The 26,463-nt window shown below is 38.6% G+C and overlaps 2 protein-coding genes across 2 annotated transcripts in view; both read right to left on the minus strand.

Annotated features, from left to right (window-relative positions):
* The window catches only part of LOC109241729 (potassium transporter 25-like), a 12,647-nt gene extending 7,374 nt beyond the window's left edge, over positions 1–5,273 (minus strand). Inside the window, exons 1-10 of the mRNA XM_019408498.1 lie at positions 4,997–5,273; positions 3,266–3,491; positions 2,746–2,976; positions 2,603–2,656; positions 2,469–2,519; positions 2,083–2,340; positions 1,897–1,949; positions 1,701–1,824; positions 1,363–1,617; positions 325–885 (exon numbers count right to left, since the gene is read on the minus strand). Coding sequence (XP_019264043.1) covers positions 325–885; positions 1,363–1,617; positions 1,701–1,824; positions 1,897–1,949; positions 2,083–2,340; positions 2,469–2,519; positions 2,603–2,656; positions 2,746–2,976; positions 3,266–3,491; positions 4,997–5,047 — 1,864 coding nt within the window. The 5' untranslated portion in view covers positions 5,048–5,273. The remainder of the gene's footprint in view (positions 1–324; positions 886–1,362; positions 1,618–1,700; positions 1,825–1,896; positions 1,950–2,082; positions 2,341–2,468; positions 2,520–2,602; positions 2,657–2,745; positions 2,977–3,265; positions 3,492–4,996) is intronic.
* Positions 5,274–7,919: 2,646 nt separating this feature from the next.
* On the minus strand, positions 7,920–15,334 carry LOC109241720 (pentatricopeptide repeat-containing protein At5g16860). Its single transcript, XM_019408485.1, has 2 exons — positions 15,296–15,334; positions 7,920–11,408 (listed from the first exon to the last, which is right to left on the minus strand). The coding sequence occupies exons 1-2, from the start codon at positions 15,332–15,334 to the stop codon at positions 8,814–8,816; spliced, it is 2,634 nt and encodes an 877-aa protein (XP_019264030.1). The 3' UTR covers positions 7,920–8,813.
* Positions 15,335–26,463: the final 11,129 nt, after the last annotated feature.

Below are 26,463 nucleotides of genomic sequence, written 5' to 3' on the forward strand. Positions count from 1 at the left end.
GTAGTTTTCCGTCCGTTACTTACCGAGGGTATAGGTTTCTACGTTTTCTCTCTCCTCTCACTAGTGGTCAAGAAGCCCCCCTTTTCTAGGGCTACTGCTCTTAGTATTTATAGATGTGAGCTTTGTGAGCTGGCGATAAATGACCGTGGCCATGCTGAAGTTCCGTCCCCATGGGGGAATGACTGGGCCGTACCCTCGTAGATTAAATCGGACAAGAGTCGAGTCCTGTTACGAATAAGTGGCCATACCACTTCATTAATTATGTCTTAGCTCAGGACGAGATTAACTCCGTTAATTATCGTGGGGTCGGATTTTGACCCATACAATCACGATATCCATATCGAACAATGCACCTAAAAATCTTGTAATCATTATGACCAATCCTGCCAATAAGATATCTTTCATTTTTGGGAATGTATGGAACAGGCAAAGACTTGAAGGACACTAAAATCAGCACTTCATGGAATGCAGGGAGGTTGGTAATGAAGTGAGAGAAGAAAGCTGGGATTCCTGTCACAATATAACTATGAATGAATCCAATTCCGGGCACTCTAGAAACGCCAAGTCCAGGACTAAGTTCTGTCACCCAGTCCACGGTCATCTTGTTCTCTATGTCGAATTCATACTTTTTTATAGTACCATAGTGCCAAGAGACCATGATTGTCATAAAAATCAATGACAGAGCAACAATACACCAAGCTCCCTTGGAAAAGTTCAAGAAACATGATGATAGGTATATTGCCTCAATCAAACCAAACCCAAAAGAATAACAAAAAAAGGGACATAGGAGACGGAAAACACAGACGGTCCTNTACCCCGGTGCAGTAGCTATAATTAGCGACATAAGACAAGTTGTCACTAGCATTCCACAAATAACAGCTAAACCTGGGTGAAGATTGAGAGAAAAGTTTATGAGATATGATGAAAATATATTAGTCCTAGACTCAGAGGCAGACCCAGGATTTTAAAGCGTGGGGGCACCATTATCGATAAAAAATTGAGCAAGTGCCGGAGACGGGAATCGAACCCAGGCAGCGCACTAAAAGTCAAGTTGTGCCCGCCCAAATCGACCAATGCAGCTGCCTAGGCTTTGAATCTTAGGGTGCTAATTGAAATATATTACTATTATTTAAGATATATACTCATAAACACATACATTTTTTTCGAAATTACTGGGGGTAGGTGACCCCCTACCCTAAGGGTACGTCCGCCTCTGGTCCTAGTAACAATATGGCCCCTATAATTCTAATCCAATAACTAATATAGTGGGAGCCATAAATGCGTGCATTAGAAGCTTTACATGACTGTTTAGTGCTTAAAAACCAAGAGAGCTACAGTTTTGATCAATGTATAAAGCTATACCTGTAGCGTTTGCAATAGCTGATATGTCTCGAAAACCTATCAAGATTGCGAGGCTAAGGACCATGAGCAACCAATTTGCATCAGGAACATAAATCTGTCCATGTACTTTTTCTGATGTGTGGATAACTTTGACTCTGGGAAAGCAAGCAAGTGCTTGGCACTGGTTTATGATGGAAAAAGTTGCCGCAATGGTTGCTTGGCTACCCACGAGTGAAGCAAAAAGGGACAAAATTGTGAATATATGGTGAAGGTGTCCTGAGCATTTGATAATTGAGAATTAGAAATTTCAAAGAACGCGCACTACCATGACAACTATCAAAACCATTTACTAAACTTACTATGTGTTATAGATTCACTAAGATGAGCAACATCATCTGAAGTACCAAGGTGCTTGGAAAAAAATGCTGCTTGTCCAGCATAACATAATACAAGTGCTGGATATACCAAAAAGACAAACGTGACCTGCAAATATGGCAGATTTTATCGCCTCGTTCATGTTCCTACTTAAGAATGAAAAATGAATGTCATAAGTACCTTAATTGATTGCTTCGAAAAATGACCTAAATCTGCAAACATTGCCTCTGAACCTGAAGAATATTAGCCATCATGTATCCGAAAACTTTCTTTTCAAAAGCGCTAGTGGATAATTTATGAGAAGAAGGCCTTCGGCATCAAAATGGAAGTGAAAAACATAAGTTCCAGTTTAACAGTACAACTAACCTGCTATACATAAGACAATGCTGCTTAGAAGTTTCCAACTTGAAATATCTATTTTCTTAATAAACCTAAACATGTATGCTGGGGATATTGCCCAGAGGATTTGGGGATGATGAATTATATTGTACATGCCGAAGCCACTTATAAACATGAGCCATATGATGACAATTGGAGCAAAGATGACACCGATTCTGTTGGTCCCATATCGTTGCAGCATGAAAAGGCAAACCAAGATGGCACATGCTGCTGGAACTGGTATATCTGAAAGTATCATTTCAACGAATAATTAAGTAATAAAGTTGAAGTATCGCAAATAACAAACTACTTATCTTCCGAATATTATACAAAGCCCAATTACATAGGCCAAAACAGAAGGTTAGGACACTTACATCTCTTTAAATACTTGTCAACCGAGTGTCTTGCCTTTTCAGAAGAGGTAACTAACAAATCATAAATATGAAGTCCTGAGTATTATGTAAATATCTTGCATCATAATTATGCTGATTAGAATACAATTTCTTACATTGGGCTGCCAGTTTTGACAATGAACGTCTCAGATCTGATGTTGCTGATAAAACTGAAATGAAAACAGGAAGTAATGATCCTGATCATGTGAGATTAGGAGGTAATCCGCAAACTAATGAGGATGACAGTGATAAGACTAACCCGAAAGAGCAGGATCACAGATTATCATGCAGGAACCAAGCAAAGCCAAAAATAACATCAAGTAGTGGCTGCTTTTATATCTTCCAGTTGCTCTTCTTGCCCTTGATTCCACCTTCATCTTAGAAGGGGTTCCTTCCTCTTGATGCATAAGTTCCGTAGTACTTATATCACTCGGAAGCAGTCCTACATTGGCATGCCTACAGAGTAGGGAATACAAAGCAAACGTACCACCTGCAACAATTCACTACTTTTTAGACATACATGGATCTGTATCATATGCAGAGGCAGAGCCAGGATTCTAATCTTACGAGTTTGGATTTAAGATGTCAAGTTCACTTCAAGTGCTAATGATTGGGTTCCAAAATTTAATATTTATACATATATAATAAATTTCTTAACAAAAAAAATACACAGTTTGAGCAAAAGCTACTAGGTTTAGCCGAACCCGTAGCTTAGATTCTACCTCCGCCCCTAATCATATGAACAAATCAAATCTTAGCCATTAAGTTTTTTACATTACCTTCTCCGTTATCATCAACCTTCAAGACTACAAAGGCATATTTGAGCAAGGGAATGATGGTAAACGTCCAAAAAACAAAGGAGAAGAGTTCATATATCTGCTGTCCTGATTTGATATCGCCAGGATTAATTGAACAGAATGCATACAAGGGAGCAGTGCTTAATCGACCATATACTATTCCCAGGGTTTGAAACGATAGAACAACGGTACGCCTCCATGTCTCTTTCTGCAAATTCACCACAGACATAGGAATAAAACATGAATATGACTTGTAGCATAGTTCAATCTATTATGTAAAGACTTTCACAGAGCCATTTTAGCTTTCGAAGCTCAATTAGATGGAGTGAAAATTGAAATCTACAAAAATGGTGCATTTTTGTATCTTCTTCATGGGGGCATGTTATCACCAATTATATATATATATATATATTTTCGTTTTCATATGTGCAGTCGTGGATATACTACCTATACAATGAATATCGACTTCCAAATAAGAATGATCATCAATCAGAAAGAGTGGGAGCTACTGCATAGATAAATTTCATAAATTGCACCGCAAACTGATCCTCTCACTGGGCACTGAGGAGGTTTGCAGGTTACAGCCAACCGCTTTCCCTTCTATATGATTTTGTTCTCTTATCAAAATACAGAAAGTGCGTTCTTTTTTCCCTTTCCAAAGTTAAAGGTGTTTGATCAAGTAGGAAAAAAAATGTGATTTTGAGTAGAATTTGAAATAATTTTTGAGAAGTCAGAAAAAAATAGTTTTTTTTTTTAAAAGTATTTTTTTGAAAATTATTTTTGAGAAAAATATATTTAGAACTACTATTTAAAAGCTTGGTAAAATACTAATTGCTACTCAAAAATGCTTTTCAAATTAATTAACCAAATACAAATTATTTTTCACCAAAAATTCTTTTTTGAAAATCATTTATAATAAATAAATTGATTTTAGAAGTTTGGCCAAACATGTTAGGAATTAAGTTAAAAAGGTGTTCAATTGAATCTCTTGATAGGTGTTAATCGGGTCGGGCTGACCCGTTTTCAACCCGCTTCAACCCGGGTCAGCCCATTACTGTAGCTTAATGTGCGGGCTGGGACGGGTTGGTCGGAGGCGGGTTTTGGACGAACATATTTTGGATAACGGTGCACCGTACCCGCTAAGCCTATTAACCCGTTAACGGACTGCAGCCCGTTATCAACCCGGTTACCGTTACATTTTTTTTTTTTAAAATTATTTGGACCATTGCCAACGGTCAAAATTTAATTAAAAAAACAAAAGGGTTAAAAAAACAAAAGGGTCCACAATAACCCGAAAATTCCCAACCCGCTACCAGCCCGTTATCCCAGCCCGCTAACCAACCCGGTCCGATAATGGACGGGCTGGTTTTTTTTTGTTCAACCCGTCCTAGCCCGCACGATAAACACCTCTAATCTCTTCCTTGAAAAATTTGGAAAAAACAAATTTTTTTATTATATGTAAATAGTTGAATTGCCTTGAGGTGAGTTTTTTTTTCTAATAAAGTGATAAAGCGATTTCATAAATTATTTTAATCATAGGTTCAAATTTCAGGTGGCTCTGCCACTGTGCGCGAGGTCCGAAAAATAATGGGTGTACATTGAATCTATTGCAAATAATTTTACTTTACAATTCTACACGAGATTATTTTCACAGCTTGATCTAATAACTTTTATATGATTGAAAATTCATTACGAGATATGCGGCACACTTACCTTAATAGCATAATTATAATGAATGGATGTAGGGCTGAGCGAAGGATCCATATCTCAGTTAAACAAAGCAGGAATGCAAGATAGCCTTTGACAACTTTAAGATATCAAGTGAAAGAATTAAGAACATTAAACATATAAGGCCTTGAGAGGAATTGACTACCGGCTGATACAGGGAGACACACGTTAAGAACAAGGTCCAAAACTCACAAAGGAAGAACTAAGGTATTTTACTACAAAAATGTTACAAGTGTACACGCATGTCATTTGTCTAAGAGTAACTTTCTTGTTGGAGAGTAGAACAATTGAATTAATGCAGGTCATATCTCATTAGCCAAAACAAACAAGGAACCCCTTTTTTAATGCTCTGAAATTAATACGGCAGAAAGATTCTAATTAATTAATTATAAGTGGAAAAAAAACTGAGAATGAACTTTGGTAGGAGTTTGGTTTGGACTAAAAGGAAGATTGTTTTTTTATTATTCACATGCGATGCTGACTGGTTGACCTAATCATTTTCCACTGTATCTATTCATTATCGATTATGGAAATATTGTCTTTTCTCTTTCGTATTTTTGGTCAAAGAAAAGGGATAATGGTATTTTATTTACTAGTTTAAGTTCTATATACTAACAGTGTAAAAAATATTTGCACAATTACATCTCTTATAAGGTAATTATAAGTAATTTATATAACAAACATTAATTGGTAACATTGTTTTAATAATTACTAACGTGTTAACACATGATATTGATAGTGCGAAAAAGTATTAACACTATCAACGTTATAAACGTAAATGGTTTAGTATAAATAATTACCTGTTTCGTCATTGCTGACTCTGTTTTTATAAAAAATATGGATTGACTGATTTTATTATTTCAAAATCATTGCCGAACAAAAATAGGTAATGACAACTACAAAGTGACAATTGAGCGACCAGTGCATAACCAGACGTCTCCATTTGGAGAAATACCAACTTTCCAACACTAAATTTCATTCTTCGGACAAACGATTGTATTTTTGTTTTTACTTCAAATGGAGATCCGATATTCCCCGCAACATCTGGACTAGTCAATCGGATAGTTTATTTTCTCAAGCCTGGAAAGCTCCGTATGTACTGTTAAATGAGTTCCTGTCTTCCTGCGAATTTGCCATGGAAGCTAAAGAAGAATATTATAGTAATCAGTATTATGCTAATATGATCATTGATCACATATATCCAGTCTTTAAGTTCTGATAACTTCTCTGGCAAGCTGAGGGCAGATTTGAAACTTATGAGTTCGGGATTCTAATCCTTTTGAATTATTGGGTTCGAATATAATAATTTGTACATATTCAATAGAAATATAAAGAATTATAAAGAATAGATAGAGCCTTCCATATGTATGTCACCAGGTTGATTTGTACAAGGACATCTGAGCTCGTACATTCTTGCTGAAAAGCCATCCCATCCATCAACTTCCGTAAACACTAAGTACTTTTCGCTAGGGGTGTCAACGGATATTCGAAAACCGATTAAATCGACCGAACCATACCGGACCGAACCGATTTTTAGGTTTCTTTTAAAAAGACCGTAAATTTTTATATAAATCTATAACCGCACCGATAATTAGGGTATGTTTTTTATTTCATAAAAATAAAGCGAAAAAAATACCGAACCGTACCGAATAAATTTTACATGTGGAAAATATATTTATATAGTAAGTTTAAAAATATTAATGCATTAAATTTTTCTTTGGGCCTTGGAATTTTGAAAACTGTTACAAATCAACAAGTAATTAAACTCAAAATACTACTTCCTAAAACCTATTATGCTAATTCTACTTAAACTAAGTTATTTCAAGTATCTTAGCAAGACATAAAATATTCTAGCGATTTTGAGTAACAAACTATAATGTATTGAATATGTTTCCTTTCATATAATTTAGATTTATCTTTTTGAATATTTAATCTTCTATAGACTTTATTCTTGAGTCCTAGCTTGGTTAATATCTTTCCACTCGTGTGATTTATATTTTCTTTGGCTTTGCTTGGTTTTTTTTACATTGTTGCAGAATAATTGATGGATCTATACTCTAGCCATCTTTCATTTTTTTAATTCATCACCCTTTAAACAGTAAAAATATCTAGAGAGTTTTGTTACGTTCTATAAAAGAACATATGTTATTGCATTCTACTTCTACTGGTGACTTCTACATAATATTTAAAAAAATACCGAAAATTAACCGAACCGTACCGATACCGAAGAGAAACCGACATGATTGGAACGGTTTCGAAAAGTTTAATTCCGGTTATACATAATAAAATAACCGAAAAATTGGTATGGTACTAATTTTATAAAATAACCGGCCGAACCGAACCATTGACACCCCTACTTTCCACCCAAATGCTACAACCTTTTTGTCTCTGCCAAAACCAATCTCGACGTGCGACTTGGGAGAAGTTCTACAAACAAAGTCAGTATATTACCCACAAATTTACAAGCTTATAGAAGGAATGAAGAAATGTAAACAGAAAAGTAATAGATACATGGAAGTTAGCTTCAGCCTCTTTCTTTGATGAGATTCAAACAGCAGGCTATTAGAGACGGGAGAAAAAACTTAGTACTATGGGTTATTGTGAAAAAAATGCTACCAAAGCTATCACCCTCTTACTCTGCAACTGCAACATCAAGAATTCTTGGTCCATCCTAAACCCCGAGGCTTTCGAAAAATAGACTACACTATAGGCTTCCAAGCTTTTGAAACTGCAGGAATGCCTAGCCTGCAAGACACCATAGAGACGGGAGCCTTTCTCAGTTGTTGCTATGCCTTGAGGAAATAAAGGATGATCTTGTCTAACGCTTGGATAAATGCAATTTTTTTGGATAAGTAACTATTGGGATAGATGTAAATTAACACACAAGAAGAGAACCAATGTACCAATGTGGCGTAAAGCTTAGGTCTACATCTTCATTATTAGAGCATGCTGTAAGAGATAGCAATACTAATAATGAATATATATCCATATGATTTTGCATTCAAAAAGATAGACCAGACTACAAAATAGTTCCTCGTCCATGTCAATCAGCACATGAACATTGAAGCTGCTAAGATCTTTGCTAAACACCCTGAAGAATCATCTTTATTCACTTTTGTGTTCACGTGCAAGTGCATATGTCTCGGGGTGTGTGTGTGCGTGTTTCGAATTTTCAGATTTTTTCTATAACACACTGCACCTTCATGCCTATGTGCTTCATAAAAGCTTCAAATTGGTTTTTTTCTTTTTTTTTTCTTTTCTTTTTGGTGCTTCAGAAAAGGTGCTTCTTTGAGCTTCAGAAAGGTACCTTCTTTGATCAGATATCTGGTGTGGTGTGGCGTTCCAAAAAGACTTAGTTAACCACTTTATCATTCACACCGACCAGCTAGTTCGCTGTCACTTGGTATCGGATCTTTTCCAAATGAATCATTTGCCCTGATGTCAGCCGTGTGGAAACTGAACCAAGGTCAGGATTGGATGACCTGGCTAGTGACATGCTTAAATTAATCCCAACTCTAACAAGAGATTCCTTGAGTCCTTAAACTTAAAAGTTCTCTTTTCAAGCAACCTATGCTTCAAGTTACACTTCTTATGCTTCACATTAGTGATTTTCTTTCCGCACCTCAAAGAGAATACATAACCAGAATGTAGCTCATAGCTATCACCAGCATTCACCGACGTAAGCAACAGCCTGTGCCCCTGTAGTCAATGCCTCAGTCATTTTTTGCCTGTATATTTCATCTTTCGCTAAGAATATTTGATAGATATGCCCACAGAACTTGTTCCACTAGAACAAAACTCTCTACCAAAACCCTCTACAAGAGCAAGATCCATTCTTGATATGATGGAAGCGACTTGAGTCCCTCAATATTATTTCATGTTCAATAATCTTGGAGATGTATGTCATTGCAGTATGACAGTCCCCACATACTCGCAGATTCTTGGTTATTCTAATAGGCACTCCAGGAGCTGACGTGAGAATGCCATAAGCAAGGGCCAGCTTTTCACTATGTTCAACAAGTAGATCGCCTTTCTCTTCATCATCTACATCATGAAGTGCAAAACTTGTCTCCGGAATATAGCCCATTGCCTTGATACGGTGAATCAGGTCTTCTAGGAGATTGTATATCTTTTCAGACATTGGATGAGATCTGTCTCCCACAAAAAATGTAACAGTCTCCTTCTTTCCTTGAACCCAACTACATCCAGGTCTCTTCCTTATGCCAGAATGTTTCATAAGAGATCTAACCTGAGCCACATCTTTCCAACGTCTGGCATTAGCATATATATTTGACATAAGGGTATAAGACCCATCATTATCAGATTCCAGTTCTGACAACTTAGCAGCAGCATGCTCTGCAAGATCCACATTTTTATGGACCCTACAAGCACTAAGCAGTGCAACCCATACTACTGAGGTTGGTTCCATAGGCATGTCTTCAATGAGCTTCATAGCTTCATCCAATCGACCAGCACGACCCAACAGGTCTACCATGCAGGCATAGTGTTCAGCCCCAGGAACAACTCCAAAATCTCCATTCATGTTGTTGAAATAATTCATACCTTGGTCAACCATTCCAGAGTGGCTACAAGCATATAGCACAACAAGAAAAGTTACACCATCTATTGGAAAACCTGCTCCTCTCATCTCGTCAAAAATTTGGAGAGCCTCCGCTCCACGACCATGCATCCCATAGCCTGTCATCAAGGATGTCCATGAGACCGTATTCCTCTGGCTCATGTTATCAAACACAACTCGAGCTGCATCAGCATCTCCAGATTTGGCATACATGTCAATAAGACAGTTAGCCACAAAAACCATTGTAGGTTCATATCCTTGTCGTAACACATATGCATGAATTTGCCTACCAATCTTAAGACTAGACAGACGAGCGCAAGCTACCAGAGCACAAGATATGGTATATGCATTTGGGATTACAAAATACTCATACTTCAGCATGGCTGAAAAAAGTTCTAAAGCATCATTAGCATCCCCATGTTGAGCATATCCACCAATCATGACTGTCCACGTAACAACATTCCTATCTCTCCTGTCAATACTATCAAACATGGTCTGAGCAATTTTCATCTCCTTGCACTTTGCATACATGTCAATCAGAGCATTAATCACCATGAGATCCTCCTCAGGATTCCTTCCTTCCAAACTCAACATTCTCTTAATGGCATAGCAATGAGTTTCCTTCCCTTGAAGCAGTGCTCCGATAGCAGCACAACCTGAAAGCACAGAAACAAGAGTGATAACATTTGGTTCTGCCGCAGAAAGCATCATCTCCTTAAATACATCGAGAGCTTCATAGCCTAAATCCCTCTGTGCATACCCTGCAATCACAGCACTCCACGTTACAACATTCAATTCAATCTTTTCCTCCCTCATTCTCTTAAACAACCCCAAAGCCTCATCAAATTGTCCTATCTGAGAGTACGCAGTTACCAATGCATTCCAAGAAACAACATCTTTCACCTCCATTCGCTCGAAAACCTTGTTAGCATCATCCAAGCGCTTGCACTTCGCGTACATATCCACAATTGCATTCCCTACAAAAACATCCTCATACAAACATCTCCGAATCGCATAACCATGAAGTTGTTTTCCTCGTTTCCACGCCCCCAAAGAGGCCGAAGCTGGAAGCACATTAACTAAACTAACAGCGTCAGGACGCAGCTCAAAATTATTTGACGAAACCATCGAATCAAACAAGTCCAAAACTTTCCTATCCTCATCCTTCTGTACATAAGCTGCCGCCATCGAATTCCACGAAATAACATCAGCAATTCCTCTCACAACCGTTTCATCAAACTCCTGGCGTGCATGACCCAACATCCCACATTTCCCATACATAGCAATTAGACCATTGCATACAAACACATTGGAGTCTAACCCAGATGTTAAAATAACGGCATGTACAGATTCACCGAAAAGGAGGGACTGAAGCTCGCCGCATCCTTTGAGAACATACGGGTATGTATAACCATCAGGGTTCCAATTAAGTCTTAACATTTCCCGGAAGAGGGCAAGGGCAGTTACGTGATGTCCGAGAATAACGCTGCGTTTGATAAGGTTGTTCCACCAGAACACTACCTGGGATGACCATGTTGTAGGGTCTGCTGAAGGTGAAAAGGCGCCCGTAACAACGAGTTTGGCTTTGATACAAGACTTGCATTGTTTGAGAAGGTGAGCGAAAGAGGAAGGAACTGATGCCGTGAGGAGTGATGTTGATGAAGAGAAGAAAGCAAAGAAGGAGGTGGTTTTGAAGGGAAAGTGAAGTAGGGTTGTCTCTGAAAGTTTTGGAGGCAACGACGAGGGAACAAGCATACTCCTTAACTGCTCTTCTACTTCAAAATTGATAAACGGAAACTTAAAAACCAGCGGCTTCCACTTTTATTAAAAAAAAATGGAAATTGTGCAATTTTGCCCCTATATTATGCTTTTTATCCTATTATACTTTTGTCATTAGCAAGTCGTTTCTTTGCAATTAACAAACTCCCGCGTGAATTACTCAGACTCCACGTATTCAGATTCCATATAAAAAAAATGGTTCAAATTTATCCTTAATTTTTTATATTTTAAAATTTACAGATTGAAGTTTCATTAGGGGTTAAGGGAAAAAGACTTTTTCTTAATAGTGAAATAATATTAGATCAAAAGTTTAATAGCCGGTAAGGTTGCACAATTTAAATAATACACGAGCAAATTTTATCCTTTTTCTATTTCTTTTCTTTCCTTCAAAAATCATGAGAATTACTAAACCTTACCCGATGAGCACGTCAAATTTAATTAATTAACATGCAAGTCTAGGTGAGTTTCATTGCGAATCAATGCTATGAGTACTAAGGTGTTCTATTATAATAGGGAAGATGGTTACATGAACTCACCTCTTACCATAAGCACAAAATTTATCTAGGACCGTATTTTATAACTTGGAGGAATTTGTCACTATACGACCCTATAAAAGTGGGGACACGTATTCCAAAAAGTGTTGAGTGTCAAAAAAAACTCCGCATTAAAAGTTGATAAAAAAATAATCTATATATAAAGTGTATTGATATTATTAATGGTGTGCACTCTTTTAATAAAAATCGTGCAAACTTGAGCCAGGACAATGTTATACTAAGAGTGTCTTTAGATTTACTATCTAGTGCAACTTGTGTCCACTTATATTTGATGTCTAATTAACATAATGATACAATAAAAGATTAACAAGTTTATTATGTTACTCTAATAAACCGTTACATATTTACTTGAGGTATAAACACTACTGCTGGCCAAAATAAATAATTATATAGCGCTGAATATAGATGTAACGACTCGACTGGTCGTTTTGCTTTCTAGAACCTCATTCCCCTAAATAAGACTTCCAGTACTTGCTTTTATTGATTTATGACTTGCGGGGATCGTTGGTTCGAGATTTGGAAGAGTTTGGGTTGAAATCGGAACACTTGGTTCTTTAAGGTTGGCTTAAAAGGCCAAGTTTGACTTCGGTCAACATCTTGAGTAACGACCTCGGAATCGGGATTTGATAGTTCCAATAAGTTCGTATGATGATTTCGGACTTGGGCGTATGCCCGGATTGGGTTTTGGATGACCCGAGAACGTTTCGGCGCCTAATAGTGAAAGTTGGTTCTTGAATATTTAAGAAGTTCTTTAAATTTGATTTAGAGCGGGTTTTGGTGACATCGTGGTCCAAACAGAATTCCGAGACCGGGTATAGTTCCATAATGTCTTAAGACTTACACTTAAAATTTGGTGTCATTCCAAGTAGTATAAGTACGTTTCGGCGCATTGGAAGTAAACTGAAAAACTTGAAGTTCATAAGTTTGATTCAATTGGTTTTAGGGTGTGATTCTTAGTTTTAATATTGTTTCGGGCGTTCCGAGGGTTCGAGCGAGTCTGTTTTATGATTTCAAACTTGTTGGTATATTCGGGCGGAGCCCCGGGGGACCCGAGCGTCAATCGGACGAGGCTCGAACTAAGTTGAAAATTTGAGAAAGAGCTGAAGCTCCAGTTGTTGTCATAACCGCACCTGCGGTTGGCCAGCCGCAGGTGCGAGCTCGCAGGCGCAGTTAGAGCATCACAGATGCGGCCTAAGGAGAGGAGCCCAGGTTCCGCAGATGCGGCTCCTCTTCCGCAGAAGAGGAACCGCAGGAGCGGTCACCTGTCCGCAGGTGCGGCTCCAGCTGGCCCAGCCCATTTTCGCAGAAGCGGACAATTGTCCGCAGATGCGGTCAACGCACCGCAGGTCCGGAAATCGCTGAAGGTAGTGGCCTTCATCTAATACGGGAGTTAGTCATTTTTGGCTCATTTCACTCCATTGTTGGGTGATTTTAGAGCTTCTTGAGAGGGGTTTTTCACCAAGCTTTTGGAGGTAAGTAATTCCTACTATATGTGAGTTAAATACTTAAATTTTGGGTAGATTAACATGTAAAGATTAGTGAAAATCCTGGGATTAGAGGAAAACCTAGGGTTTGGCAAGAATGAGATTTTACCACGAAATTGACCATGAAACTTAGTGATAATCGCATATTTATGTTCCTTAAGTCATGGGTAACAACTTCCTTCGAAAATTTCCGGAATTCGGGCACGTGGGCCCGGGGATGAATTTTAGGAATCTTGCATTTAAGGTTGGGAAACTACTTCAATAGTTAGAATATGAACTCTTAAGCATATATTGATTAGTTTTTACTCCATTTGAATAGTTTTGGATCGTTCGGCTCCGATTTGAGGGCTTGAGCACATTCTTGAGTTTGGAAGTAAGCTTTGGGACAAGGTAAGTCTCTTTTCTAACCTTATAAGAGGGAAATTTCCCCATAGGTGAATCTAATTAAACATGTGGGTATATGTGGGGTCTACGTACGCACGAAGTGATGAGAGTCCGTACGTAGCTACTATTCCTGTTATGTCCGGGTAGTTTAGTTTTACACCATGCTTTGTGAATACCGTTATTTGACGATATTTTCTCTTTGTATTAAATGATACTGAGTTGAGAATTTCTAAGGATTTTAAAGCTTCAACTTGAATTGCCTTCTTCTTTAACGAAAAGAATTTAAGAAAAGAATTTGATTTAAATGATTGAATAATATTTGACCGCGTCGCATCAATGATTCGCGAGCGGGGTGAATAGATGCATCTATGGTTCTCGCCATTCGACCCTCCGGTAGTGCACATTTTATTATTATGTTGGATCGCGCCGTACGACCTCGGCATTACTTGCATATGCTACTTGCTTGGAACTTTCTGTGATTTGGACTGCTTTAATGCCTTGAAATGTAAATTGTTAATCGATATGACCAAAATTGAAATTTATTATGAAAGAACTTGTCACTTCCTATTATTAATTGTCGGTAGTATTCATGACAGCCATGCTTAGCATAACACTTAAATTATATTATTGTTGGCCCTAGTAAGTGTCAAGTCGACCCCTCATCACTACTTCTTCGAGGTTAGACTGGATACTTGCTGGGTACATATTGTTTATGTACTCATACTACGCTTCTGTACTTAATTGTACAGGATCTGAGGCAGGTGCATCTAGCTACCCGTCCGGCGCGCATTCTTGATACTTGACCGAGATTTCACGGTGAGCTGACCCCTTCTGAGCCGTTCAGCAGCATGCCGGAGTCTCTCTTTTGTTTATTACTGTCTATTCTATTTCAGACAGTAGGATAGTCATATTTTTGTACATTCTACTAGTTGCCCTCGTACTTGGGACACTAGATCTTGGCACACACATTAGTAGACTATTATTTTTGGGTTGTAAAATTTATATTCATGATTCCTCCCGTGGTTCTTGCCTTGGTTGTCTTGTAATTTTATTAAGTACTAAATGCTTAAATTTAAGTAAAAATTGTTGTTGGAAATTCTTAAATAAAATGGAGATCACTAGGTGGTTCACAATTGGCTTGTCTAGCAGCGGATGCTGGACGCCATCACGACCTGACATAGAATTAGGTCGTGACAACATGGTATCAGAGCACTAGGTTCACGTAGGTCTCACAAGTTATGGGCAAACCTGGTAGAGTCTTGCGGATCGGTACAGAGACGTCTGTACTTATCTTCGAGAGGCTATAGTGTGTTAGGAAACTACTCTTTATTCATCTTCTATCGTGCAGTTGATGGCATACTAAATTTCCTTCTTCTATTCTCTCAAAGATGGTGAGGACGCGCACGACGGACGTTCCAGACCCGGGAAAAGCTGCTCCCCTCGTTGCTAGAGGCCAGGGGAGGGCACTGACCCGAGGTAGGGGACGAGGGCGTCCCAGAGCTACCCCAGTTGCACCACCGGCGGATCCAGCAGGGATTCCCATTATTGAGGAGCAGGGCGAGGTGCCCGCAGTAGAGCCTACCCCGGCGAATTTCATGATAGCATCGGGCTTTCAAGAGGTCATGGGTCGTATGCTGCGGTTCATGGATTCTATGACCCAGGCTGGTTTATTTCCAGCAGACCCAGCCACATCTCAGGCGACAGGGGGAGCACAAACCCCTACTGCTCAGGCTTCTGGGCATGCAGCCGCAGTGTATCAGACTCCGGGCACTACCCGCGGATGGGGCCCAGCCAGTTGCAGCAGTGGCACCTGAGCCCAGACCAGCTGCGGATGGTGATCTGCAGAAGTTATTGGACAAATGGACTAGACTACGCCCTCCTATCTTCGGAGGTGAGCGTCATGAGGATGCCCAAGATTTCATTGATAGGTGCAGGGATAGACTGCACAACATGAGGATATTGGAGTCCTATGGGGTTGACTTCACTACTTTTCAGCTGGAGGGCAAGGCCCGTAGATAGTGGCAGTCTTATGTTCTTGGCAGGCCAGTGGGTTCCCTCCCATCACTTGGGGCCAGTTCACACAGCTTTTCTTGGATAGGTACATTCCACCCTCTGAGAGGGAAGAGTTGCGGTATCGGTTTGAGCAGCTTGAGCAGGGTCAGATGTCAGTGACCGACTATGAGGCGAGGTTTTCTGAGTTGTCTCGCCATGCACTCATGATACTTCCTACTGACGCAGAGAGAGTGCGGATATTTGTTGCGAGGTTGCACTCCGGTATTAGGGCCAACATGGCCCGAAAGGTTGAGATGAGGATTTTTTATCAGCTGGTAGTGGAGATTGCTCGGAGGATTGAGGGCTACCGTCAGAGTGGTAGAGAGCAGATACAGTTGACAAGAGGGGCCGTTTCTCTGGAGAGTTTAGAGGTGCCCCGGTGATCTGTTCAACCCCTACACCACTACAAAGTGGCAAGAGCGGTCGATGCAGCTTTTACCCGAGAAGGTCGAGATTGAATCCACAGGGAGCTACAACAATGTTTGGAGTTGGATTTCTATCTAATCTAACAGTGCGTAGTGCTCTTGATTACACTTCCAATCATATTTGTTTGTTTGTTACTTCTCATTTTATGCTAATGATATGCGAAATTAAGCTAAGTATGAATGCTTGTAAGGTTTTCTAAATGGTTAACGAGGCACTAGGGAAGTGACTTTCTCCTAGTGAATACTTGACGGCTTCTAAAGCCTAAGGCAATGTGACTTTCTACTCACTCTATAACTCTCGGTAGCTTGAGTGACTTTGCCCTAATTGACTTTCTCAAGACCATTTGCGTGTCAAAATTATGCAAGCAATGTAGGCTCAAGTCGGGTATTACTATCTCTAGATTTAACCCTTTAATTGGGGCTATCAATCTCTTGAATATGCCCCAATTCCTTGTTGAACTGATTTTCCTAGACTCAAGCTCTCTTTCTCAAGAAGAGCCCAAGTCAAATAGGCATAAATTAGTGTTTGTAACCACTAATCCAACATGGATAACACAAATCAGTCCAAATATCAACCACCCATAAACATCTAAGCCTTAGAACAAAAGACCCATCAAATGCCCACACTAGGATTGAGCCCCAACCCTAGCTAATGGGTCTAGCTACTCATAATAATGGAAGAAATCAGATATGTAGATGAAGAATAACCCATAAAATATGATTACGAGCTAATATTTGAAGATTCAATGTTAAACCAGCTATAAAATTACTCAAAATAGACTAAAACCACTGTTCACGTGCTCAGCTAAGCTAAAGATACCCTAAAAATCTAAAAAAGAAGTATTTATACAAGGCCGAATTTTCTAGACAAAAATACCCCTGACGGAGGTACCGCGGACCGCGGAAAATGCACCGCGGCCGCGGTGAGGCTTATTGGCTTGAGTTTTCATTCTTTGAATCTAGCCACCGCGGACCGCATAAAATGCACCGCGGCTGCGGTGGCTTCACCGCGGACCGCATAAAATGGACTACGGCCGCGGTGCCTTGAAACTACAAAAGTCCTAAGCTCTCTGAATCTCCTCTCTGCGGACCGCAACAAATGGTGCGTCCGCGGTGAGGCTACTGCCGCCGCAAAGAATCTTCCGCGGACCGCACTGCTTAAAACCCCTAGGATTGCACCTCTCTGAACTTCTCCACCGCGGACCGCACTAAATGGACTGTGGCCGCAGTGGGTCTGTTGAAACTGGTTTTGACTTCTTGTCACTTTCTTGACCAAACCCTGCAAACAAGTACAACATGTAAGCCTTTGGGACTATTTGTATACATTTTTAATCCAAACTCAAGTAAAAAAGAGTATAAAATGAACTAGAATTCCTAGTTATCAATTCCCCCGAACTTAAGCTTTTGCTTGTCCCCAAGCAAACAAAATAAGTCCCACCTCCTTAAGAATAAAGCCAAGAAAATTCAGCCGACCTAAAGTGACCTCATCTAGCATCAATTGGGACTAACAATTGCCCTCAATTCAAATGAATCATTAACAACATTCAACCTTTTAAACATCATGGTTTTAGTGCGACACAAAAGCAACAAGAATTGACTCAACTCATCAAGGAAACTCTTTCTACCACTTTGGTCATTGTGGAACCCAAACTCACACTCATCACTCTCCCTTAAGCAAAACCTCACTTTTAGATTGTAGCACTCAGAACGAGGATTGTGGAAACACACTCATCTCTGATAATAGGTGAATTTAACTATAGTCACGCCTTAAATAACCACTTTCTTGTATAGTTTTGATGATAAAAGTGATAACAAAATGCTCTTATTAGTGCTTTTCATGATTTGCAGGTGATATATGATCAGGGAAGGCTAGGGAGTATTTTTGGAGTCAAAAATAAAGAAAAAGAGGCCAACTGTGAAATTCTCCAAGTAAACCACGCAAAATAAGCCTGAAGATTCAGAGGACTGGGTTGACCGCGGTAGAACCGCGGTGGAAGATAGCTGCGGATAAATTCTGATTCAGAGAAGGCATTTGGCCGCGGTTTGACCGCGACCGCGGCAGAACCGCGGCGAAAGCAGAAAACTTCAGGGACTAAAGTGTAAAACACGGGATTTTTAGACCTAAACCCTATTTTAAATACAAGACTTCGCCCAAGAGAGGCATGTATTGAATTTTAGAGTATCTTGGCAAGGAGAACAATTGTGAGAGATCACCCAAAACATCTTTCTTCTTTTCTTTGATTTTTATTGCTAGTTATGATGAATTCTATCTTAGTTTGTTTTCCCATAGCCATGAGTAGCTAAATCCTGTGTCTAAGGCTTTGATGGAACCTATTGGGGGATGAACATCTTGTTTATGTGAATACAAATTGCTAGTTTCAATCTCTATTTGTTCAACCTTGTGTTTGTTGTAGTTAATTGACAGGATCCTCAATTAGTTGTGCCTATTTAGTGTGCATAACTTGGAAAAGAGTGCATATTTAGGTTATTGTTGAACAACACCACTCCTAAAGTATAAGAGGAATCTATAATTGCGGGTTTAAAGGCGGGATTAGGGATAACGAAGCCTTGGGTGTAATCTAAAGTGAATTGTGCTAAATAAAGTAAGCTAGTGTATCTCGGGAGAGTGCAATTAGTATATTACTGTGATTACTCGGGAGAGATTTACGGTAAGATGAGCGTTCATGATTAATAGAGATGTGTTGGTAAATTTGTATGAGCATAAACAGAAGGGATTCTTTCAATAGGGGAAATCATTGCCTTAGCTTCTTCTCATTATTGTTTACAACCTTAGTAGTTTAGTTTACAGCTGTTTAATTTATTTGCAATCGTAGTTAGTAAAGCGACCTTCCACTGTGATTCAAACATCTGGGAAACTGGTTCTCAAGAGTTTAGTGGGTTTAAAGATAGTGATTGATAGGTTAACTCTCTGTGGATTCGACCCTGGGCGTAATACTCGGGTTATATTTGCAACGTCCGCAGAGTCCTTTTTAGAGGGCATAGTTGGGCGTGATCAATCTCTCTCAAAGAAAGGTCACAAGTCCGGCTCTAAGTACCATAAGTTTGCCCCTTATGTGAGTCACCACTAATGTAAGCTTAAAGATAGATAGTTATGATCTTCAAACATTAAAAAAAATATCTTAATAATGTTAAATTCTTCTCAATATTTACGATTGCGCTCTTCATATTTTTTGCCTATTTCACATCATATTACATGCTTTGGTATCCAACATATGCTACGTGACTCATGTCCACAAGTAGAAATTAATGTATAGAAGGTGATGGACAATGTAATATTACAAAATTTAGATTTTGCGTTCTTCTCAGTTTTGCCAAAGTGATATGCACAATTATTACCTTGTCTCAACATGTGAATTAGAGGAATCTCAAGTTCGTACCTGAGATGCCTACATTCTTCTATCACAACACGATTAGGGCGAATTTCGATGATATCTCTCATGCTTAATTAGCAGCATCAGAGCGTCACTCGAGTCAATTTCAATAATAATTCCTTGAGGCTGTAATTTTTAGCTAGGGTTAGACAACCTTGTATAGTGTATGAATCTGGTATAGAGATTGATGTTGCTTTCGTACTGAGTCACCTGTAAAATCCGCCTAGCCTCATTCCCTTGTCATCTTATGCAATACCTCCAAATCTGAATAATCCTTAATTAGACATGAAACTCCCATTCGTTTTGATCTTGATAAACCCCGGGGGGGGGGGGGGGAACCAAGTGATGAAAATAGATGCATCACACTGCTTTTTGAATGTGACTAACTCGAGGTGTAACTTTATAAAAGAAAAATGAAATACTTTGCCCATGAGAATAAGGCACATGTAGTTCCATGATTATGAGGAAACTAAATTAATTGGGCATTGGTTGCTAAATATGAAATGAAAAATAAATAAAGTGAAGACTCTGACAATAAGTATCAATTTGGGTGTCAATGATTCTATTTATATCAAGTATTGCATGTAGTAGTATTTGTCAGTTTAGTTCGTATTTCTCAAAAGTTAGCTATATTTAAGGCATGAATACAAGATCTTTTAGGAAGTGTAATTTTTCGTTATGTCATCATTAGATATATCATCTAAAATGTTTAATTTGTTGTTCTCACTAAATTAGTTCGGTGTGCAAACATGTAAAATGTTAGATAAATTTCTTTGTTGTCCCTATTACATAGGCATAAGAGTTTGCTTACAAAAACAATAAAAATCAATTTACAAAAAGAATAAAATTTTTAACTGCAAATTTGAAATCATGAGTAAAAAATGCTGAACAGAAGAGAGAGAGAATGAGTGACCTCTTACTAAAATAACATCCAGGTACTCAAAATCACATTCCTCCCAAATCCCCTGATAAATTCAATCCTCAAACACCTAATACACTATCCTGCAAGGATACACTGATTCAAGATGAATTCTTCAACAACAACACTACTCAATCAGTGGAAGAAATCTCAACACTACCAATGGACATCCAATCAACAGAATTGGATGACACGAATTCAGAGGTATTGTCCCACAAATTGAAGCAAATAATACTATCTGAGGAGGACAGAAAACGCACGTACAACCCTTGAAAATTCTCCATCATCATAAAACTCATGGGTAAATGACTGGAACATCACTACTTGAAAAAGAAACTCCAAGACCTGTGGAAGATAAATGAGAATTTTCCACTTATTGATCTTGGAGAAGATTACTACACAGTCAAGTTGGCCAAGGAGGAAAGTATGACTAAAATACTACATAATGGACCTTGGTTCATCAATAGTTTTTTTCTTTCAGTTCAAAAATGGGTGCCCAATTTTGTAGCTAAAGAAGCTCATCAAATCTATACAACAGTATGGGTACGATTACCACAACTCTCCACGAAATTTTACGATGGCATTATTCTTACAAGAATTGGCAACTGCATTAGCAAACTACACAAAGTAGATGCATGCACATCAGCCACATTAAGAGGAAGATATGCTAGGCTGTGTGTGGAGTTACCATTGGAGCAACCAGTGCAAAATTATTTACTAATTGGTCACCATAAATAACTTATCCTATATGAAGGAGATGATATACTATGCAAAGCATGCAAGAGGTTGGGACACACAAGTCAGGGGTGCTCACACTTCCTTCCACCAATCAAACAAAAGGCAGACCAACCAACTTTGGAGTCACCACAATCCAGGAATTACAATGCACAGGAATGGCTAACAGTCTCCTTCCCCCAAAAAGGCAAATCTAAGGCAGCCAATCAACTCAAAGAAAAGGCTAGTGCATCCATAGTCCCAGGTATAAATGTTCGAATGTATGATGCTTTGTCAGGTAAGTATCTTAACACACAACCTTTAAATTATATTAACAAACAACTTCTCGCCAACCCTAATGCAAAAGTAAGCAAATTACTAATTGATCACAGTGATGACCCAACTAAAATGGCCACAATTCAAAATGCCAAAACACATGATGAAGGAGAAAGCAGTTTTACAAATCCACCTAAGCAGCACGAGATTTTGGAAAAAAAGGAAACAAAGGTTAATCAAAATTCCAAAAATCTGCATGACACAAGCAAACTTTGCATTACAAGTGTCCCAAACGTGGCACATTATCCTAACACGGATAATAGCCAAAATCTTTTGCTTAATACCATGGACTTGGAAATAAATCACACACAAACCAATCAAAAATGCAAAGAGGAAATCAATTACCCTACTAATAATAACTACAAAAATAATAATGACTACACTAAAAATCACCATGCAAAGTTCACCCCTGATAACCAATCCTCACCCTAACACTTGGTAAACGAAAGCAGCCAAGTGGCGGAGGACATATCCATGCAAGATTTGGATATAAACCTCACGCAACCTTCTTCCCATCCTAACAACTAGATACAGTCATTAGCAATCCCCCCAATCACCTACACACCACTCCCCGTCTAAAACAACAAACACACCAAAATGCCAAGACCTCCACTAACACTAAGGAGAAGGTTCTGACTCATTCAATTAATCCACCCCTCTCGAAATCAAACCATGAACAATCTCCCCAACCTCCCTCCTCTCTTTCCCTCAAATCCTGTGATCTACGCTCAACCTCCAAGTCCACCAAATCATGTTCCACAATCGTGGGTGGAATTGGGCCTTCAAGGTCATGCAGTGTCTTTCAATATGGAGATCAATGGGCAGGAGTCCATACTGATAATCCAAAACACACACTTCCTAGCTCAACTGATATCAGAAGGGATGAACTTGGCCATGAACAACTACATCAACCAAATGTGGCTGAGCAATATTCTCCAACCATTAGCTCCCTCAATGAACCAAAACCTAGTGAACAACATGCAATAGGTGTGGAATATCCCAAGCAATTCCAACCAACAAATCCCATAAAATCCACCTCTAAATCTTCCATTCTTTGCTCCGTAGGATCTAATGTTCTTGAATCCAATATTCACACAGTGGACTGCTCAGCACATGCAAAACCAAAAACACGATCCACAACCAGATTCAATGGAAGAGCAAGCTCCAGTTCCAAACATGCAAAACTAGGAAGGGCTCCAGGAGGAAGAAGAGGAGGAGGACAACTTGCCACACTTGGGGGAGCCGACAGTGGCATTTTCAAGCCTAAGCGAGGTAAAAATTCTCATCTTCAAGAAGATGCTAGACAAGAAATCTATCTTCAGCTGCCCAGTGACACTTTACAAGTGCTCATACGACCTCCACAGGACCCAACTGTGGGGAAGAATGTAGTGATACTAGTCCCCTCCCTCAGGAGGAATCACAACAAAAACCCACTCAATAATCATTCCATGAATCAACCAAATAACTTTACAATTTGGAATGTTAGAGGAGCTAATAATGCTAACTTTAGGAGACACTTTAGGGAACTTATGGACACCCACATGCCTTGTTTAGTTGCTCTGTTTGAAACAAAAATGGAGAGTCATATATCTATCCTAGAGGAATTTCACTTTACTGAGATGATAGAGGTTCCTTCTGTTGGGCAAGCTGGAGGGTTGGTAATTCTGTGGAATCATGAGGTGGTGACTGTCAACAACTTCACTAGGAATGGGTAGGCAATTCATGCAATGATCGAGGTAAAGCCCAAAAACCTATCCTGGTTATTTACTGCTATTTATGCTAGTAATGATATAACTACTCGTAATATGTTATGGGATAGTTTAAAAAATATTTATGATCACTACAGAGGACCTTGGTTAGTTGGAGGTGATTTCAATGAAGTAGTAAACTCCGGAGAAAAATATGGGGGTAGAAGCATTAACCAGAAAAGAGCAAAGTCCTTAATAGACCGCCTTAGCTACTGTAATCTAGTAGACTTAGAATTTAAGGGATGTAAATACACATGGTCCAACTACCGTAGAAAAAAAAGTTGTTAATCATGGAAAGATTAGACAGGGTCTACTCTAACGAAGATTAGTTACAAGCATTTGTTAATGTGACCATAACACACCTCCCTAAAATCCATTCTGACCATAACCCTATTCTAATCAACCTTAATAATAGAAATAATTCCAGTCATGACAGACCATTTAGAATAGTAACCTATTGGTGTTCCCATCCGGATTTCCCTAGGATTGTATCACATAGCTGGGAAAATAAAGACCTAGTAGAAGGAACTAAGTCCTTTCAAATAAATGTTTTAGATTGGAAAAAAATACCTATGGAAATATTTTTGCTAAAAAAAAAAAGAAAAATTCTGAATAGAATTGATGGGATTCAATAATCTCCTAATTACTCAACAAGCTACTTCCTTAAAGATTTAGAAACTTCTCTCATTGAAGACTATAACACAATCCTTAAAATAGAAGAAGATTACTGGAAGCTACGCTCTAAAGTTAATTGGTTAAATGAAGGAGATGCAAATACCAAGTTCTTCCGCATAAAAGCCACTAATAGAAGGAGAAGATATAATATTATCTTTTTCAAAGACAACTCAGGGAATTGGATTGACGACCAAGCCTCCCTAATTAACCATGTTACAGAATACTTCTCAAGTATTTTTACAACCTCCCACGATAGGACTGACTGGCGATCTATTAAAAAAGATATTGCTAACTTCTCACAAATTGACCTCTCTAGCCTAGACAAGCCCTTAAGAAACCAGGAGATAAAAAAAGCGATGTTCTCATTTAAACCTTACAAGGCACCAAGCCCCGATGGGTTACATCCATTCTTTTTCCAAAAAATTTGGCACATTCTAGGAAGTAAGGTCATCAATCTGTGTCAACAAATTTTTTCTACCTCTGTTATACCCAATGATATTAATAAAACCTATCTTTGCCTAATCCCTAAAATTAACAATGCTAATAGCTTGAAGAATTTTAGGCCAATAAGTCTTTGCAACACGATTTATAAGGTGATAACTAAAGTCATTGCCAATCGAATCAAGCCTTATCTAAATTACCTCATTAATATACAACAAGCTAGCTTCCTAAAAGATTGACGAGCTAGTGATAATGCTATTATAGTTCAAGAAGTCTTAAAAAGGTTTAACTTAGCCAAAGGAAAGGAAAACTTTTTACTGAAGCTTGATTTTGAAAAAGCATTCGACAAATTAGAATGGTCCTATATCTATCGAACGCTTAAATTTTTTAAGTTCCCTCCATAAATATCAGCCCTTATCCTTAGTTGCATTACCACAAGTACTATCTCTATGTTGGTTAATGGTAACAAAACTAAAGAATTCACTCCCACAAGGGGTATTAGACAAGGGGACCCCATGTCTCCTTACATATTCATACTATGCATGGATATGCTTTCCAAAAATATTAACAATCAAGTAGATACTAGGAATTGGGTGCCTATAAAACTTAATCCTAGGTCGTCCCCCCCCCCCCCCCCTTTCTCATTTGTTTTTAGCTAACGACCTAACCCTTATGGGCGAAGCCAACAAAAAAACCATTACTACTATTTGCAAAAGTATGGAGAGTTTTTCTTCCATCTCTGGATTAAATATCTATAATGAAAAATCAGAATTTATCATGTCAAAGAGCTTTAATCAACATAATAGAGATCTGGCTACTAAGACTTTTGGGATAACCATTAGTAAGACCTTTGGTACATATCTAGGTTTTCCAATGCTATACCACTATCCTAGGCACAAGGATTATCAACCCTTACTTGATAAAATGCATGCTAAATTAAACAATTGGAATGCTAGATGGTTAAGTATGGCAGGCAGGTGGACATTAATATCCTCTACCCTAAATACAATACCAAACCACCTAATGCAAATAAGTCTTCTACCTATCAAAACCCTAAAAGAAATAGACAAAATTCAAAGAGACTTCCTATGGGGGACTACAAGGTAAAAGAGAAAAATTCACCTTATTGGATGGAACATGGTTACCAATACAAAAACCAATGGTGGACAAGGTATTAAGAAAGTAAAATCAAAAAACCTAGCCCTTCTAACCAGCCTGGCATGGAGGATCCTTAATAATTCATCCTCCCTTTGGGCTCAAGTTCTTATTAGTATTTATGGGAAGAGTAAGAGAACAAATGGTTGTTCAAACACATGGAAAATTCTCCTCAAGGGATGGGCTGTTTGTAATAAGGGTATTAGGTGGCCAATAAACATACATTCACATATGAATGTCTGGCACGCAAACTGGATTCCTAATATTATCAGTCTTCGTAATAATATCTCAGGCCCATTAACTCTTAATGAAGATAGCTTAACTATTAAAGATATTTGGGATAAAAAGGGTTGGAATTTAAGGAAAATCTCCTTTGATCTCCCTAAAATTAATATAAACAGTATTAATGCTTTAAACCCCAAAGGCCACATCAATGCACCTAACAATCTCATTTGGAGTCTAAAACCAAGTGGTATGTTCTCAACAACCTCTTGCTACGAGCTAATTGATGAGCAAACACCAAGAAGTCTCAATTTCAATTGGATCTGGGACCTCAAGTGTCCTAACAAGATCAAACTATTTATATGGAAATGCTATCACAAACGACTTCCTACAAGAGGTTACCTAGCCAAAATTGGTGTTAATATAAATCTAAACTGCCCAATATGCAAAGACACCACTAAATCTATATGCCATACCTTCTGGGAATGTACCATTGCTCAAACTTTTTGGCAATCAATGGGAGTGACCATTACCAACCAGGTGCATACTAATAATTGGATTGATTTATTACGAAATATTTGCCCTAATATAAA

The sequence above is a fragment of the Nicotiana attenuata genome, unplaced genomic scaffold, assembly GCF_001879085.1.
Source record: "Nicotiana attenuata strain UT unplaced genomic scaffold, NIATTr2, whole genome shotgun sequence".
Taxonomy (NCBI): domain Eukaryota; kingdom Viridiplantae; phylum Streptophyta; class Magnoliopsida; order Solanales; family Solanaceae; genus Nicotiana; species Nicotiana attenuata.

Excerpts from the sequence above, each read along its gene's own strand:
- LOC109241720 (XM_019408485.1), bottom strand. The coding sequence starts at position 15,334 with ATGGGAATCCCTGCTGGATCCGCCGGTGGTGCAACTGGG. Across the intron at positions 11,409-15,295 it reads CCGCCGGTGGTGCAACTGGG|TGGAAGCCGCTGGTTTTTAA; the intron begins GTAGCTCTGGGA and ends TTTTAATAAAAG.